Below are 16,729 nucleotides of genomic sequence, written 5' to 3'. Positions count from 1 at the left end.
TTTATTGTATCGAATAGTTATGTATCGATATTTACCCACCAGGCTAACCTCGCGGACGGTCCTGGGAACGAGGTTGACACCAAAGCAACAAAAATGGCGGACCTTTTCGGACTTAGAAAAATCTACAGGAAAAGTAATAAGTATCACCGCGGACATCTTTGCAAAACTTTGCACGCTCGTATTCATGCTAAAGTCTGCTTCGTACGTTGGATGGACGATTACGTATTTTTGAATAACAGGAGTTTCGCCCAACCATGGCATAATGAAAAGCTCAATATGTGTACAGGGACTTTCCCTAATTTGCGCACCATATCACATGACCTGCTGCTCCTCCTTCTCCTCCTACAAGGGTCGCTGAACGTAAACACGCGACAACAAAAACGCAGTGGTAAAAAGTAGCGTGGATCTAAGATTGACGATTCGAGATGTAAGCTTAGTTGAAAACGGTGAACGCAAAAGCGAGCTATTCGAGGGAAAACACACAATGCATCGACAAGAAAGCGTTCAAGGTAGGTCCCTTGTGACGTTTGCTTTCCGTTTGTACTTTCGTTTCCTCTTTTCACGTTCGGAACTTTTTGATAAGACTTGTACATGCACAAGTACGTAGGTTTCGTTTGCGCTGACGTCTGTGAAGGATGATTCAAAAGTTTTTTCATTTTACGTCGGGCCTTTTCCACAGAGCGTCTGTTTGTAATCAAAATCGTAAGAAACGTTGCGCATTCTTGTTATTGATCGTAAGGTTTTATCGTTGTGCATTTCATATATGTCACTGTTTATAACGGCTCGGCCCTATAGCTGACTTCTCTGTAGGGATCACCGCAATTTATTGTTGAAAATTATGACTCTTTTGATTGCGGTCATTGTAGTTTTCTATAGTGCAGGAAAGAAAGTGGGAAGTGAATATTAATTACCCGTAAAATTTTGCTTGTTTTACAGAAGTGTTTTCAGGGATCTAACGATAAATTTGGTGAGCTTTAACATCTGCCCTCAAATATCCCTAAAAATAGAACATCATTTCTGCCTAAAAGAAATTGAAAGTGAAGGAGAAACAACAGTGCTTATCACCAGAGTTTGGATCTCTTGTTATAGAACTTCTGTTTAATTTGTTTTATTTGATTTCATATTTAATTGTAAAATTTGTAATTTGTTGAACTGTAATACTGAAAAATATCCCAATTAACTTTTGTCGGTTTTGCATATTTGTTAATTGCAATCATGTAGTTTGTTGTAATACTAGATGCGTGCAGAATGTGTGAACCACTCAGAATAATTAAGTTATGAATAATGCGTGCAGAATGTGTGAACTGCTAGGGATATTTAAGCTATTCATTATTATTCAAGTTCAGTTGAGTTTAACCGTCGTTCTGTTATAATAAAAATCTTTGTGTCAGTCGCTTTGCGTTCGAGTAAGTAAAACTTAGAGAGTCAAATAGCATGAGGAAACATGCATGTCGTCAGGACCTAAAAAATCCAGCCTTCATAATAATTTGGAGCTTTAGCGACGTGAGCAAAATTCAATGGCTATGGAAGTGCTAACAAAAGGACCGATTCTCCACTGGACAAGCGATGGAAAACTACATGAGCGTTTCCTAGAATGGACGAAAAAGGTTTAAAGATGACTAAAGCAGATCCAGAATTCACATGCTTGTGTATCTACCAGTGGTCAGGAGATCGAGCGCGGTCAAAATATTCTCGACAAGGCGACGTTTGTCGAAGCTGATCTCAAGAAATGGGATAGGCATCTCGAGAAATTGGAGGAGCACTGCAAACCGAGGGGAAGCAAACTCGTCGCGACTACTCAATACAAGGTATTAACGCAAGGAGACATGGAACTACCTGAATACATTGAAAAGTGTAGACAAATTACCGACGCATGTGGATGGCCAGAGGACGCCAAAGACATGGCTCTCAGGAATGCAATTCTCCTTGGACTCAAAAATCCAATGGTGTATCAGAAGTGTTTGGAAGAGAACCAAGATATGCTTACAGCGGACAGGGTCATCGAGATTGCCACCAACATCTACAATAGCGATTGTCAAAGATCGATTATGCAGACTCTCAGCACAGCATCGACAGCAGCCACAGCCATACAACAAGGTACAACTCAGATTCACAAGCTTCAAGAGAAGCACCGAGAAGATGGGAAATCAAAAAAGGGACACGACAAATATGACACTTCCCAAGACAAGGATGGAATGAAGCGGCAAGACTGTTATTGTTGCGGAGCAAGGCCAGCTCATCCAAAGTTTAAGTGTCCAGCCAAGGATGTAACGTGTCACAGCTGTGGTAAAAAAGGACACTATCAGAAGTGTTGCAAAAGCAAGCGAGCAAAACCAGGCAAGAACAGAAACTTCAAACAAACTCAAGTACATGGCTTGCATACACAACCAGTGGACTAAAATAGCCAGCCTCCAATCAACGCATATTCAGGCTACTACACGCCACTTGAACCGCCCCAACAGTACGCAAGTCAGCCAGCAGTGTTTCACCATATTCAGATGTATCATGTTAAGAGTATTAATGACACTTCAAGTAAGCATATCAAGCCACTATGATTGAGTGCAGCAAGTGAAGGACCCATTCACCAAGTTGAGTGTGAAATCGATACAGGTGCGGCATGCAACATAATGCCTTTATACATGTACAAATCGCTCTTTGGAGATAAGGAACTGATCCCTACTCCAGTACAAATCTTCGGATACGGAGAATCTCCGATAGCAAACCTTCCAGTGTGTACAATTACCATCCACACCAGCAATAAGCAGCCACAGATGGCAACCTGTCAGGTAACCGACACCCGAGGATATCTTATCCTAGGTAGAACAACAGCGCTACAAGTTGGTTACATTGACTTCCCAGTGGTAACACCACCCGCCTTAACCCGTGTTCCACAAGTCCATGCGAGTGTGAATGCTCTAAGTCCAAACTTAGACGAAGTTAAAACGCCCACATGTGAAGTAATGAATGATGCAGTTATTCTGAATGAAAAGAGACACTGCTTACCTATTACAAAGGAGTACGTGTTGTCAAAATTTAAAGATGTGTTCGAAGGCATTGGTAAACTGCCAGGAAGGAAATACCACATTGAACTCAAACCTGATGCTCAACCCGTACAACACCCACCCAGGGGAGTACCCGAAAAGAAGAAAGAGGCCTATAAAGATGAGCTAGAAAGATTATGCAGCTTAGGCATTATCGAACCAGTTGCGGGACACACGGACTGGATCAATAGCATTGTACCTGTTGCTAAGCCAGATGGATCGATTCGACTCTGTCTAGATCCAAAAGACCTCAATAAGAGTATCAAGAGGAACCAGTACTAGGCCAAGACCATTGACGAAGTTAGTGCTGAACTCCATGACTCAAGGTATTTCACAGTCATTGATGCCAAGTCGGGCTTTTGGATGGTGGAATTAGATTCCGACAGCTCACTTTTGACAACCTTCAATACCCGTTGGGGAAAATACAAATGGCTCAGACTTCCTTTCGGCCTGAAAGTCAGCTCAGACGTCTTCCAAGAGAGACTAAATTCAGTCCTACAAGGATTAAACGGAATCACTGGATGTGTTGATGACGTCCTAACAAGGGGTGTGGATTCCAAGGATCACGATGTGAACTTGCTCAGGCTACTTGAGACAGCAAGGATGAATGGCATCAAGTTCAATCCAAAGAAACTTCAGTTTAAGAGCACCAAATGTGAATTCTTTGGACACACGCTGACACCGGAAGGAATGAAGAGTGATGACAGAAAGGTAGAGGCCATAAAGCAGATGAGTGCACCAAAAGACAAGAAGGGTCTTCAGAGTTTCCAAGGCATGGTTAATTATCTGAAGCACTATTCAGTCCAGCTAATGAAACTGTCCGAGCCACTCAAGCCACTACTAAGAGAAGATGTGGAATGGACTTGGGACTCCACCCATCAAGATGCATTTGACGCGATCAAAGAAGAGCTCACCAAGACTCCAGTACTCGCGTATTTCAACCCCAAGTCTGATCATGTTATTCAGACGGATGCCTCGTTGAAAGGATTGGGTGCCGTATTGCTACAAGAAGGTAGACCAGTGATCTACGTATTTCGAACACTCATTCCTGCTGAAGAGCACTATTCTAACATTGAGAGGGAACTGTTAGGAGTGGTATTCGCCATGGAGAGACTGCACAACTATGTGTTTGGTGAACCAGTTCGAGTTCAAACAGATCACAAACCACTGGAGACGATTTGGAAGAAGCGAATTGCCACAGCAAGCCCAAGACTTCGAAGGCTACTCTTGAGGCTTGCAAGATACGAGAATCAGTTAGAGTACATCAGGGGAAAGGACAACTCAATAGCGGATGCATTGAGTAGAGTCGATCCACTCAGTCCAGAACCTCAGGATGCAAAGCAGATGGATGCAATTCCGGTGCATCGGATTACTAACGCCATTCCAGCAACAGACAATCGCCTGGACAGAACCAGAATTGCCACCACTGCAGATCCAACTCTGAATCAGCTACGACATTACATTTTCCATGGTTGGCCAGTTCAAAAATGTCAACTTCCAGAACCAGTACAGCATTACTGAAATTATCGCGAAGAGCTGGCAATCAAAGACGGACTGATATTCAAAGCTCACCGCTTAGTAATTCCCACATCGCAGAGAGCAGAGTATCTGAAAGATCTTCATGCAGGGCACTTAGGAGAGGAGAAAACTCTACTAAGAGCACGCGAGACAGTGTTTTGGCCAGGAATCTCGGATGACATCAGAAATGCAGTGAAATCATGTGACATTTGCCAGAAACACAAACCAGCTCAGCAGAAGGAACCCCTTATACCGCATGACGTACCCAGCATGCCATGGGTCAAGCTCAGAGTCGACATATTTGAACACCATTCCCACCACTACCTACTGGTCGCAGATTATTTCAGCAAATTTCCTACTGTGAAGAAACTGTCTAATCAGACGTCAGGTCACGTAATTAATCTCCTCAAGACAATATTTGCAGAATATGGGATTCCAGCAGTAGTGTACACAGACCAAGGAACTCAATTTGCATCTGAGGAGTTCAGAGCATTCGCTGTTCACTACAGGTTCCAGGTGCAGCACTCAAGCCCAAGGTACCCTCAGTTGAATGGTTTCATTGAAGCCATGGTCAAAACGGCAAAGAACATCATGGAAAAGGCAGAAGAGTCAGGTTCTGATCCACATCTTGCAATGCTGATATACAGATCCACGCCAATCAGACCGGGTCAACTAAGTCCAGCAGAACTGCTCATCCAGCGCAAGTATAGGGCACTACTTCCCATTCATCAATATCTACATCCTAATCTGGAGAAGAGCAGAGAAGCGCAGATAGCACAGAAACAGACCCAAGCGGATTACTACAATCAGAAAGCCAAGGAGCTTCAGGATCTGAAGCAATACCAGAGTGTTCGCGTGCAATTGGATCCTAATAAGCCAGTCTGGCAGGAAGCCACAGTGATTCAGCAACCCACTGACAGGTCACCCAGACGTTATCAAGTGCAGACCAAATCTGGAGCGAAATATTTCAGAAATCGTCGACACTTGCGTCCTGCAATTCAGAGCGACCAATCAGAAGAGCTAATAAAGCAGCCTGCCCTTCCTGCAGAGTCAGTTGCGCCAGCATCACCACCGACGAAAACCGTGAGCCAGACATTGCCGACGCAGTGTGTGCAAGACCACACCCATCCCAGCATTGCAGCCTCTAGACCAAGACGAACTGTTAGACAACCAAAAAGACTGATCTAAGAAGTGTAACTGTAGGGACACTAAAAAAAAAAAAAACTTTGAGGAACTTTCAGTTGATTTTTTTTTTTATTAAGAAAGGGGGATGTTGTAATACTAGATGCGTGCAGAATGTGTGAACCACTCGGAATAATTAAGCTATGAATAATGCGTGCAGAATGTGTGAAACGCTAGGGATATTTAAGCTATTCATTATTATTCAAGTTCAGTTGAGTTTAACCGTCGTTCGGTTATAATAAAAATCTTTGTGTCAGTCGCTTTGCGTTCAAGTAAGTAAAACTTAGAGAGTCAAATAGCATGAGGAAACAGTTTATTTTTATACGGGGTCTGCTTATCCTAATTAATTACCCATCATCCTTGATTGGCTCACATTTGTATATCTTTTCTTACACTGTATCTTTAATCTTTATCTTTATCTGCACATGTGAATAATGTGTACATCTGTACATTTGAATTTTTCAACCATTAATGTGTAATTGTAAATTGATGAATCAAACAAAAAAGCAATATTTTTAATTTATTTTCAGGTAAATGGCCTATTGCATCTTATGTCTTTAAACCAGAGGCATGCAAGATAAAAATTGTCAAGGCCTGTCGACATCATTACAAGGACCTCAAATGTTCTTTGGCTGAAGAATCACTATCCTTTCTGCAGCCATTTTTTCCTGGTTGCTTTGTTCTAGTTCAGTATGTTATTGCACTGGCTAGTGACGGCACTCAAGAGTTGTTTGATTGCACAATGACTGCAAGAGGAAATACACAGTTTGTAATTAAAATACATGTAAGTTATACCAAGTTAATTTAATTCCATGCAAAAAGACAATCAAAGGCTCCTGTGAGCCAACTCGTGAATGCAGATGACACATAGTAATTGAAATTTAGACGGCTACGGAAACTTCCTCAAAAGCTAACAGAAATTATATCTTTGCCCGATTATGTAGCGAAAAATGACCATTCTTGTACTATTAAAATGATTGTCAAATTATTCTGTACAGATTGAATAAGCCGATTATTCTGATGCGCCGATTAAAAAAACTCACGTGTTTTTTTTATTCAAAGTTCATAGGAGCACGCCATGTGCAGCTACGTCATGCAAATTCGTGTCCCCGATAGTCCGGGGCTACTGGATTTCGCGATCGGGCTAGTGGATTCTAACCATCACTTGCCCGATGGGCAAGTGAAGTTTTTTTGGGAATTAAAATTACAAAATTACTGTAGGGCAAGCCGATCTCACAAAGGAAAATATGTTCAACAAAGTATCGCGTTACATTTCATGCCCGACATAAATGCGTGAAATTTTTCCTTTGGAGTTCAGTCCACGCAATCCTCAAGTAAAAATAATGAACTATGACAAGCTCTTGCTAAATAAGAATTATTTATCGACCGCGTCCTTTTGCTTTCCCATAAATTTCCAGTTGTAAATTTCGAAAATGAAACATTTTTTCCCTGTGAAGCTGCCAAGATCTTAAAGTGTTCATTTCACCAGAAATTTGCATAATTTTGTTTACGACGTCAATGATGCGTGACATGGCACGTTCCGCTTTCGCGTGAAAACTGACAAATTAAATTATTTTTTAATTAAATTATTTCTAAATTAAATTATTTTTAATTCTTAAAAGAAACCGCACTTCGTAGAAAAAAACGAAAAAATCCTATAACTTTGCTCAGATTCAACGAAAAATCTCCATTCTTACACTGAAATGATTGTCAAATTATTCTCTACAGAATGAATGAGAGAATTCTGACGCGTCGTGAAAAAAATTTTCACGTTTTTTTTTTTCACTAATTGAGTTTACGACCCCGGACTTTCTGAAAAACTGAAAAAAACTTGTAACTTTGCTCAGATTGAACGAAAAATCTCCATTCTTGCACTAAATGATCGTCAAATTATTCTCTACATATTGAATAAGAATTTCCTGATGCGCCGTGAACAACAAATGTTCGCGTGTTTTTTTCCACTAATTGAATTTAAAACTCATTCACTGCGCACGCCCGAAAGTTAACAACAAAACCGACTGATCGACCGACCAAGTCGAGAGTCAGCTATCGCTATAACTCGTTCATTGCGCATGCGCGCATTCACGAGTTAAAAAGTGCTCAAAAGCCTTAGCTTTTTTCCAGGTGATAATTACATGTGAGGTACATCTAAGTTCATTATCTTACAGATGTGTGGTGATGTAGGTTAAGAAACATTACAAAGTTAAATAATATGATGTTCCATTGACATCCAATATTGTAGTCAATAGCAGACACATTTTAATTAAGCAGATTTTTTTTTGTCCTTTGTACTGAACTATATTTTCAGCAGCATCTGACTACCGCCATTAATGCTCATGGAACCATTTGAGCTGTCTCTAGCACTCACAATCAGTAATTGTGAATTGGTTACTGACCGCAGGAGCTGTCTTGGCATAGCTTATACGGCATGTCTCCTGAGTGGTGGCCAGAGTAACCCCAAAACTCTCATAGATATTCTACTGTCTATAGCTAGACCAGCACGGACAATGAGGGGTTTAATGGGTGAAGGCATAATGAGCCTACCCAACACACCAGGGGGCATAATTATGATTGTATGATGAGCAGAGAAACTGGAGCCTCATACTGTAGATTATGGCTATACATGCAGTATGCATGACTCACTGGCCATTTGGGGAAAGGCTCCACTATGCAATAACTATATTTTATGGGTTAAATAGCTGAGGTAGACGAGGGGTGTGCGGCTCAGTTTTCCAAACCTTGACCTCTTTAATTATTTTTCAGACCAACATTTGCCTCTTAAATTCATTCCTGTTTCTGTAAAATCTGTACCCATTTTCTGACTTTCTGACCAACAACATTAAAATCTATACCCTGTTTCAGACAAAAAATGGATTAAAAACCTTTCCTTATTTGGGACTGCACAATTACTATTAATAGCGTAGAGAAAGGGGGGGGAGGGGTTCTTCTATAAGTGAGTGTTCCCCGCGCCTCCCAGCAGTGCATGTTTATGAATGTATGGTGTAAATAATAGCAGTCATTAGTTTAAATGGTAATTTCCTGTTCTGATTGTAGAATTCAGGACAGCAGCAATTCTATATGATTGAAGCAGAAGTGGAGCCACCTGCAGGTCTCTCATATGTACCACAAACCTCAAGTGTAGATTGTGGTGGGACAGCACTTCCCTCCTATGCAGGAAGGTTCATGTTTCTTCTTCCAGCTGATACCCCCAATACCTTCCACATCAACTTCAAGTTTAAATCACTGGAAAACACTGATGAGGGTTTGATTAATGAAGTCAAAACCCATGTCGAAACTCATTATCTACCAAAGAGTTTGTGTGACTTTTGGGGTGGCCATTCCTTGCCAGCAATTGACTCACCTTTTCCAAGGAAGCAACTTGTTGGTGAGTTTGTAACAGTCAAATTACATTTCATCGACAATTGTCTCCCATGTGTTGCAGTTGTATCTGGGTCCCAAAGTCCATGTTTGTTTCTTGAGCCTGGGACGGGTGGGAGGTTGTGCTCTCCTCTATTAATAAAACTTGAATAGGGTAATAAGTCATGTACATCCCAACCATGTGCTATCAAACAGCTCTTGGATCTGCAACTCATCTGATTGATTATACTTAGAATATTAAAATATATGTAATCAGGGCACAGATATGGCTGGACATGTACAGGAACAACTTGGCTTGCTTTCCACTTAGCCCAAATTTTTGGTTGGAAATTTTGGAAGCGTTTCATGTCAAATGGAAAGACTTTTCCAGACATAATAATTCCAAACTTGCAAATCTCATTGGAGTACCTCTAAAGGTTTTCCATTTGCTCAGGAAAGTTATTGTTTTCTGTTTGATCGGCCATGCAACCATTTACATTTCAACTGGTTAAACTGAAATTCTGGCTAAATGGAAAGCACTGCAGGTCACATTTCTTCTTGCCATTTAGTTTTCAAAATGACAAACAGGTATTCAATAATCATGACTATTGCTACAGCCCTTTACAGTACTCTACTTGCCAGGTAAACTGTACATGTCAAACACTGGCTTGTTTTTACTGAGTGTTGACACAGTTCAGCTGCATCCATAGCTGATAAATGTAAATTTGAACTAAGTCTTATAAAATTAATATAAACTGGTGCAAAATGGCCACAATTAATTGCTGCTGTCCAAACCAGTAGAGTTCGCATACATGTAATGATCTTGATCTACATTCATGTTATTAGAAAACAGCTAGCTGGGCTGAAGGAAACTTGGGTTTTCCGTGAAGTCAACTGTTTTACTATGCTTAAACCACTCACAAAAATAAACCCAGGCCATTTTTTGCACCATTGTAAGACAGCCACAACTCGTGTGCTTGAATGCACAATAACCAATTTTCAATGTGTTTTATGTCATGTCTCTTAACCTAATTCAGCTGTTTTTGAGCTCTGACATACCCATGAAATGTAAATCATCTAATTTGTATTGAACAGGTTTCCTTGCATCTCCTAGAGGTCAAAGGGTTTTACACCATTTTCAAGATTTAGTGGAAAATGGTATGTGCCAATTAGAACTAACATGGCCCATAAATAAATTATTTACATACAGCCGTAATACTGAGTATGAATAAATTTTTTTAATTTTTGTATAATTTTCAGAGTTGATTATCAAAGTGATTGTTATTAATAATAATTATTATTATTATTCATTGCAGTCTGCCAGCAATAATTTATAATGTCAGTAGTTTTCAAGGTGCACATCACACAAAAATTGGCTCTATGTGTGACGTAATGGCATTAGCAGGATATGTATTTCAACACGTCTACTAAGAAAAGTCACATTTGTTTCATTGGCAGGTACACAGTAACATGGGGGCAGTTGTTGGATGGAACTTTTCCATATAATTTACACTTTGCACTAAGCTGAGAATTAGTTTGGAAGACTCAATTCAGCCAAATGACTAACAGGGGATAAATTAGATAAAAAAATGCTGGAAAGCACTGCATGGCTTGGGAGAGAGACACTCAAAGTTAGAATGCACAAGTTAGGAGACATCTACATGTAGCTGCAGGACTTGAAGCAGGAATGAGATGAAATTCAGCTGGTTTGAAACCAGCTGAATTCCAGCTTAGTTTGTGATTCATAAAGCGGGGACAAAGTGACCCAAAGTTTGGATGTTACACCATGTGCAGTGCTTTTGCAAACTGTCCCACCACAAAATGGAAGTGAAACAGTAATCCGTTGTACAAGGTTAATGACAGAGGTGCCATCTTCATCAGTGATCTCTTCAGAGTTAGTTACTTTGGAGTTCAACTTAAATGAATTAGGTTTTGATTGCAGCATCTCAAACAGACCTCAGTTGATCCATTTATTTTTCATTATTTTTTTACCATGTCTGATGTGTGTGGATGGATGCAAATAAATTGTTGTTGTTGTTGTTGTTAACTTTAAATGAGAATCTGGTCATGTTTTGACTGGCAGGTGCTAAGGATCGTTTTGCGCGGGATCACCAACGTTTTCTCCAGCATGAGAGCTCCACTGATCTACGCTTCAAGGATTTGGTTCTTGCCGTTCAGCTGGAGGTACACACCATCAACAACAGTATTTTTACTGCTTGTATATTAAGTTTTTACATTATGGTATACTTTAAGAACATTTATTTGTTCCTTTCTGTATGTGACCTGCAGTGGGGTGTTGAAGAATTATTGAAATTTAAAAATTAATTGTGGTCCGTAAAAGTCGCAATGACTCATCTGAAATGTGGTGAACTGCCAACTTTTTCTGAGTCAAAGGCATGAGATTTCTATCCAGGGAGTTTCAGGATTTTCAAAGACATTATGACTATCACCATCCTTTTGTGACTTATCTCCTACATGTAGGTAGAAACGTTTAAGCAACACATAAATTTTATCGTACTTAGACAAGCCATTGCAACCCATTGGGGTAATCATTGGCATCTTTGACATACATGTACCAAGCATGCACAACTGAGTTACGCAAAGAATTACAGCATGTGAATACTACATGTATATAAAAAAGCCCAGAACATAGTTTTTATTCAGCATAATACAAACTTTTGAATGTAAGCCCTTCTGAAAATTTGTGCATTCAACCCAGGCGTGGCTGAGAAAATAGCCCAATTGCCATAGAGTTCATATTCAACATACAGCTGCACTGCCAAAGTTAGACTCCACCCACCATTCAGTTAGTCAGGGGGGAGGGGTATGATAGGTGCTTTCAAATCCAGCACAGATTTCTTGTTAATTTGACTTCCAATTTGCAATTCCTAGAAAGTCCTTGGGGGAGGGAGATACAGTACAGGGCCCTTATAATCTGATTTCTATACTGAGTAGAAACCTTGTTTATCAGGAAGGGTGCCTGTGTTTGAATGTGTGCTTTGGTTTTGGTTTGCGTGTGTTTGTACATGTATGTGAATCCTAACCAGCCACTTTAATCAATATACAGTGTACAGTACATGAGTGGCTTACTATGTTATGAACTTGAATGTCATAATATTTAGCTTGCATGATTTCCTGTTAGAGTCATACTCTTATTACTACATTGTACTTGTAATACAACTGTCAGTTGCACTTAGTGTGGTTTAATTTTGAATGTCCGTAAAGTAAAATTCTCATATTATTATATAATTTTTTTTTATTTAGGAAAGTCTTTTGTTGTACCAAATGGGGGAACTTGAAGAATGTAAAAAATGTTGTGAAGAAGTGTATGTCCAAGCAAAAAAGTGTAACTCGCCCAACTGCAATTTCATCGCTGGAAAGGCAAAGAGTGTCATCTCTGGTGCCTACAAACAAGAAAGAGACTTTTCCAAGGCTGAAGAGATGTTGGAGTCTTCTAGTGAGGTTTGCCTGTGCTGCAGTCATGTTATAGCTGTCATAAATTATGGTAGTCATAGTCAGACCATGTGGTAAAAATGATTTCATACACTTTAATATTATGTTAGCAATTCAACATTAGCTCAAAAAGAACTAAAATTGCCGAAAAAATACCCAGCAGTCGTGTTTTAGTCAATTACAGTACTTGTAACAATTGGCTAAAGATAATGATACATCCATACACATGCTGATGCGTGTGCACAGTTCTCTCCTCCCCTAGTTGTTATGAGCCAGACAAGTTTCAATGCTGTTGCCAAGAAAAATGATCCAAACAAACGTCGTGAATTAAGAATAAATTGTGGTTCAAACTTATTTACCTCAGTAAAATAATTAAGTGTACAACCATTTGGCTGGAAAACAAATTGTTCTGCAGTGCCTGAAAACGAAGTCAGATTCTGCAATAAAAAACAAATTACTAACAACTGTGTGTGTTGATGCAGTTCTTAGAGTCAGTGGTGTTAGGTGAAGAGACTACAATCCACTGCACCTGTGTGGCTGCCCTGTACTCTGAAAAGGCTGCTGTCCGGGGAAGTTTAACTGAAGAGGAGGAGAGGAAAATGAAGAAAGCCCACAAAGATGTTTTGAGCCACTACAACCATCAACTTGAACAGAATCTGAACACGAATGCCAGAGGACCAAGACGATCGATTATCAGAATGATGTTCTACTATCTTCATTCCTCCCGAGTGAAAGCCACTGACATGCAGCTCCTGGTGTCTGACGAGAACTTGAGGGAGGCGGAATCCTGTGCTGAATATTTTAAGAGAGAGCTGCTAAATGATTGCCCTATGAGAGACAAAGCCTTGTTCTGTAGTGCACTTGGAGACTTGTTTGCAAGAAAAGGAGAATACGAGGAAGGTTTGTACTGTTACTAGTTAATTTCCTTCCTTCATGGATAAATGCAGCAGTTCAATAGACAGATGTAAATGTCGGTCATTTGACACCTCCTGACTTGCGTGTGCATTACCGTGTTTATTGTACTTCTACTTGGCTTGTAACTTACTTAATATGTACAACACCCTTTAGTTTGTTAGGGGTTGTAATTTTCTTATTTGGGGGAGCTAGTAACGTCTTTCTCATGTTTGAGGAACAAAACCACATTCTTTTCATAATTCATATTATTGCAGTTTAGATTTTACATGATATACATGTCTATGTACATGTATACATAAATACGTTACAATTGAATGGCTTTTCTGTCCTTGATTTTAATTTGTTTGTTATTGTGTTGGTTTTCAGTTCTTGTAATTGCTATGGTTTTTTAGCTTGATACATGTATTGCACGTTTATTAAGATGGTCAAACTCAAGCCCTGTCCTGTCCTATATAAAACTGTTAATAGTATGCTTTAAATGAATTCAATTCCTACTCATACCATATAATTTTATGAATTGTTTATATACAGCTATCTGTGTAGTATCCGAGGCACTGGCAGTGGCAGAAGAACTTCTACTTAACGAGGATTTGATTGGAACACGTGATCGATTGCAGCAGCTGCACATGCTTCGTCAGAGAGCGGAGGAGAATGGAAGGGTGCCTCTTGAAATACCCGAGGGGAGAATGATGGCGAATCAGCGCTTCCAGGAACCGCCATATGAAATACTGCAGGGATATCTCGATGACCTTGGACAGGTCGCAGGGTCTCGTTCGTAATGCAAAGCATTGCATCAGAGCTACATGTATATTCCTAGGAAGTGTTGCTAGACTACCTGGAAAGTGCATTAGGGACGAGGGGAATATTTCGCATGGTTTGTTTTGCCTGCTTGTTTACCCCTTCTTCTTCCTCTTTGCACTTTTCATGGCTAAAGTATTAATAGGAGCTATTTGTAGGTTATCAGATAATGTGATTGTAATTTGCAGCTGAAAGCCCAGTATGCTAAGATTTAGCAACAGTTACTGTGTGTTAGAATCATGCTGAAAGTTTAAGATTACATTTTTGTAACAGTACTGAGTTGCTCTAAAAGGAAGTACCAAACGTTGTCTCGTAGGCATTTGTTCAATACCTTCATGTCAATAGTGACAATTCACTGCACCCTAAAGAGACCAAACTTCAACCGGTTTAATTGGAAAGCATTAGGGTTAGGGTTAGCATTAGGTGGAGAAGAAGATTGCCGTTTTGCTTTTTTGCCATTATGGAGAGAAAGATTGCCTTTCTAATGAGTAGTTGATATATCACCAGAATAAATCTTTCCAGGATGTATACGTTACGATTATATTAGTCAAGATCGATTTGCAGTTAACAAGGATTTTAGTAGATAAACAGTGAACCGGTTTCTTTTTGTCAGTTCCATGTATCTTGTTTGAATATGTTTTAATGTTCACCTATTTTTACTTATTCTTGTGCTTAAAGTGTTCTTCATTTTAGAAGTTTACTAGCTCACATTATAAGTGGCATTATAAGTGGACTGGACTTTCGTTGTATAGTCCTAGAGTGTGTGTAACTGAGACACGTATATGCATACAGTAGAAAGTTTTAAGTTATTATTACTGTAATTATTGTAAATACAAATATATTTACTGGTCTCAACTAACATCCTGCGGTGGTGCAGCAAAAGATTGAACATATTTGCAAACATTAGGAAATAGTATTATCTCTGTATCCATTCTTGTTGAAGAACATATTTATAGTGGCATAACGAAATGTGTAAGTAGAAATACCTGCTCCAGTACTTTGCTTTTAAATAAAGAAGTTTATGGTGGCGCTGATTTATTTTTCTGTTTTTGTTTGAGTTTGCTATAGTTACTCCTTTATAATAACCTAAGATAGGCGACTTTAAAAGGAGTGAATAAGACAAACATTCCTGGTGCCATTGTTATCAGTACAGGGTACCAGTTTTGTAAATTACACTAAGCAAAGATTGGCTCGTATAGAGAAGGCGTTCATCAAATTGACATCCTGTAACTTTTCCTTTCAAGAACCGTAACCAAATTGAACAGTGAGTGTCAGCAGTTTGAATTTTCAAACCAAAGGTACACCATAGAAAGCTGACTCGTACAAGCTATTGTGGCCAGTATGCGATATGAACACTTTCGTACTGTTGTGAGCCAAGAGGCATTTTGTCAGCAGTTTGAATTTTCAAACCAAAGGTACACCATAGAAAGCTGACTCGTACAAGCTATTGTGGCCAGTATGCGATATGAACACTTTCGTACTGTTGTGAGCCAAGAGGCATTTTGTGGAATCCATTTGACGACTTTGAGGTTCGATGGCAACTCGCTGCTGTGGCACATGCTCTGAAATTTAGAAACACATTCGTTTGAACAGTGGGACGTTCAAGTCTACTAAATTTTCACTTAAAATGTACAAGAATAAACTATCTGAGGTCGGTAGAAACTATGATCGAAGCAAAATAATCTGAACCCTCGACGCTAGCCTGCGTAGCTGGCGGTATTGTAGGCACGCGCGAAATAAAGTTTTGGCGGCGGAGCCGCGAGGAGAATGGGGAGGGGGGCTTTGAAATACTCAATACCGCCAGCTTCGCAAGCTACCTCGACGCTGGAAAAACGTCCTTAGGTAATTGACAAAGTTTTACAAAACAAAACTTTCCAATTTCACAAGAATTAGAGGGCCACGCAGTTTTGGAGCTCAGTACCGTTGATCAATTTTACATTGGTGCTCACGAATCGTTAAGCCGATAAAAAGATAACTAGCACTTCCATGGCTGACATGATGATGATACTGCTGTTAGATTTGTGAGAACAAATTACCACAAAAATGTATTATGATGCAGTTTAGGTATACCATTTGGCTATGTAAGGCTCCTGGAATCTTCAGCGATTGACGTATGGCGACACAGTGACACCACCATAGCGATTTATCTACTAAACTTTGTAAACTTTGCAACATTAGATTGTTTCTCAGCAGCGCTCTCACCACTGTTGCAATTGCGTTGTTAGAAGGACACAAGATAGAAAACAGTTTAACTACACAAGGGCAAAAAGAAAAAATACGCATACATAAAACACAAATAATTACTCGGGCCTCCCTAGATGTAGCCCGCCTGCGTCCAGACGTCTGCTAATACTTTACCCAAAAAGCAGGACATTAGAACACGATTAGCAAACGGAGTTCCGAAGACGTCACTTCTTTCCGCTTGAAGCAGAGAAAAGAGGAGACGCCTCTACATAGGCTTTGGA

General features: G+C 39.8%; 1 protein-coding gene, 1 long non-coding RNA gene and 1 pseudogene across 2 annotated transcripts; 2 read left to right on the top strand and 1 right to left on the bottom strand.

Annotated features, from left to right (window-relative positions):
- The first annotated feature begins 57 nt into the window (after positions 1–57).
- LOC146453441 (uncharacterized) lies at positions 58–15,298 on the top strand. Its single transcript, XM_085096612.1, has 8 exons — positions 58–509; positions 6,272–6,525; positions 8,796–9,126; positions 10,194–10,256; positions 11,182–11,282; positions 12,363–12,560; positions 13,034–13,451; positions 13,998–15,298. The coding sequence occupies exons 1-8, from the start codon at positions 485–487 to the stop codon at positions 14,243–14,245; spliced, it is 1,638 nt and encodes a 545-aa protein (XP_084952738.1). The 5' UTR covers positions 58–484; the 3' UTR covers positions 14,246–15,298.
- On the top strand, positions 1,518–3,160 carry LOC146453442 (uncharacterized; annotated as a pseudogene).
- On the bottom strand, positions 14,138–16,663 carry LOC146453440 (uncharacterized). The gene is made up of 2 exons (XR_014859498.1): positions 16,082–16,663; positions 14,138–15,954 (listed from the first exon to the last, which is right to left on the bottom strand). It is a non-coding gene; the product is annotated as an uncharacterized LOC146453440 (long non-coding RNA).
- Between the last annotated feature and the right edge of the window lie 66 nt (positions 16,664–16,729).

The sequence above is a fragment of the Pavona decussata genome, unplaced genomic scaffold (assembly GCF_977016875.1).
Source record: "Pavona decussata unplaced genomic scaffold, jaPavDecu1.1 SCAFFOLD_330, whole genome shotgun sequence".
Classification (NCBI taxonomy): Eukaryota; Metazoa; Cnidaria; class Anthozoa; order Scleractinia; family Agariciidae; genus Pavona; species Pavona decussata.
Note: the sequence above shows the minus strand (reverse complement) of the source record. Positions and strands in the feature narration are given on the sequence as shown.

Excerpts from the sequence above, each read along its gene's own strand:
- LOC146453441 (XM_085096612.1), top strand. The coding sequence starts at position 485 with ATGCATCGACAAGAAAGCGTTCAAG. Across the intron at positions 510-6,271 it reads TCGACAAGAAAGCGTTCAAG|GTAAATGGCCTATTGCATCT; the intron begins GTAGGTCCCTTG and ends ATTTATTTTCAG. Across the intron at positions 12,561-13,033 it reads TGTTGGAGTCTTCTAGTGAG|TTCTTAGAGTCAGTGGTGTT; the intron begins GTTTGCCTGTGC and ends GTGTTGATGCAG.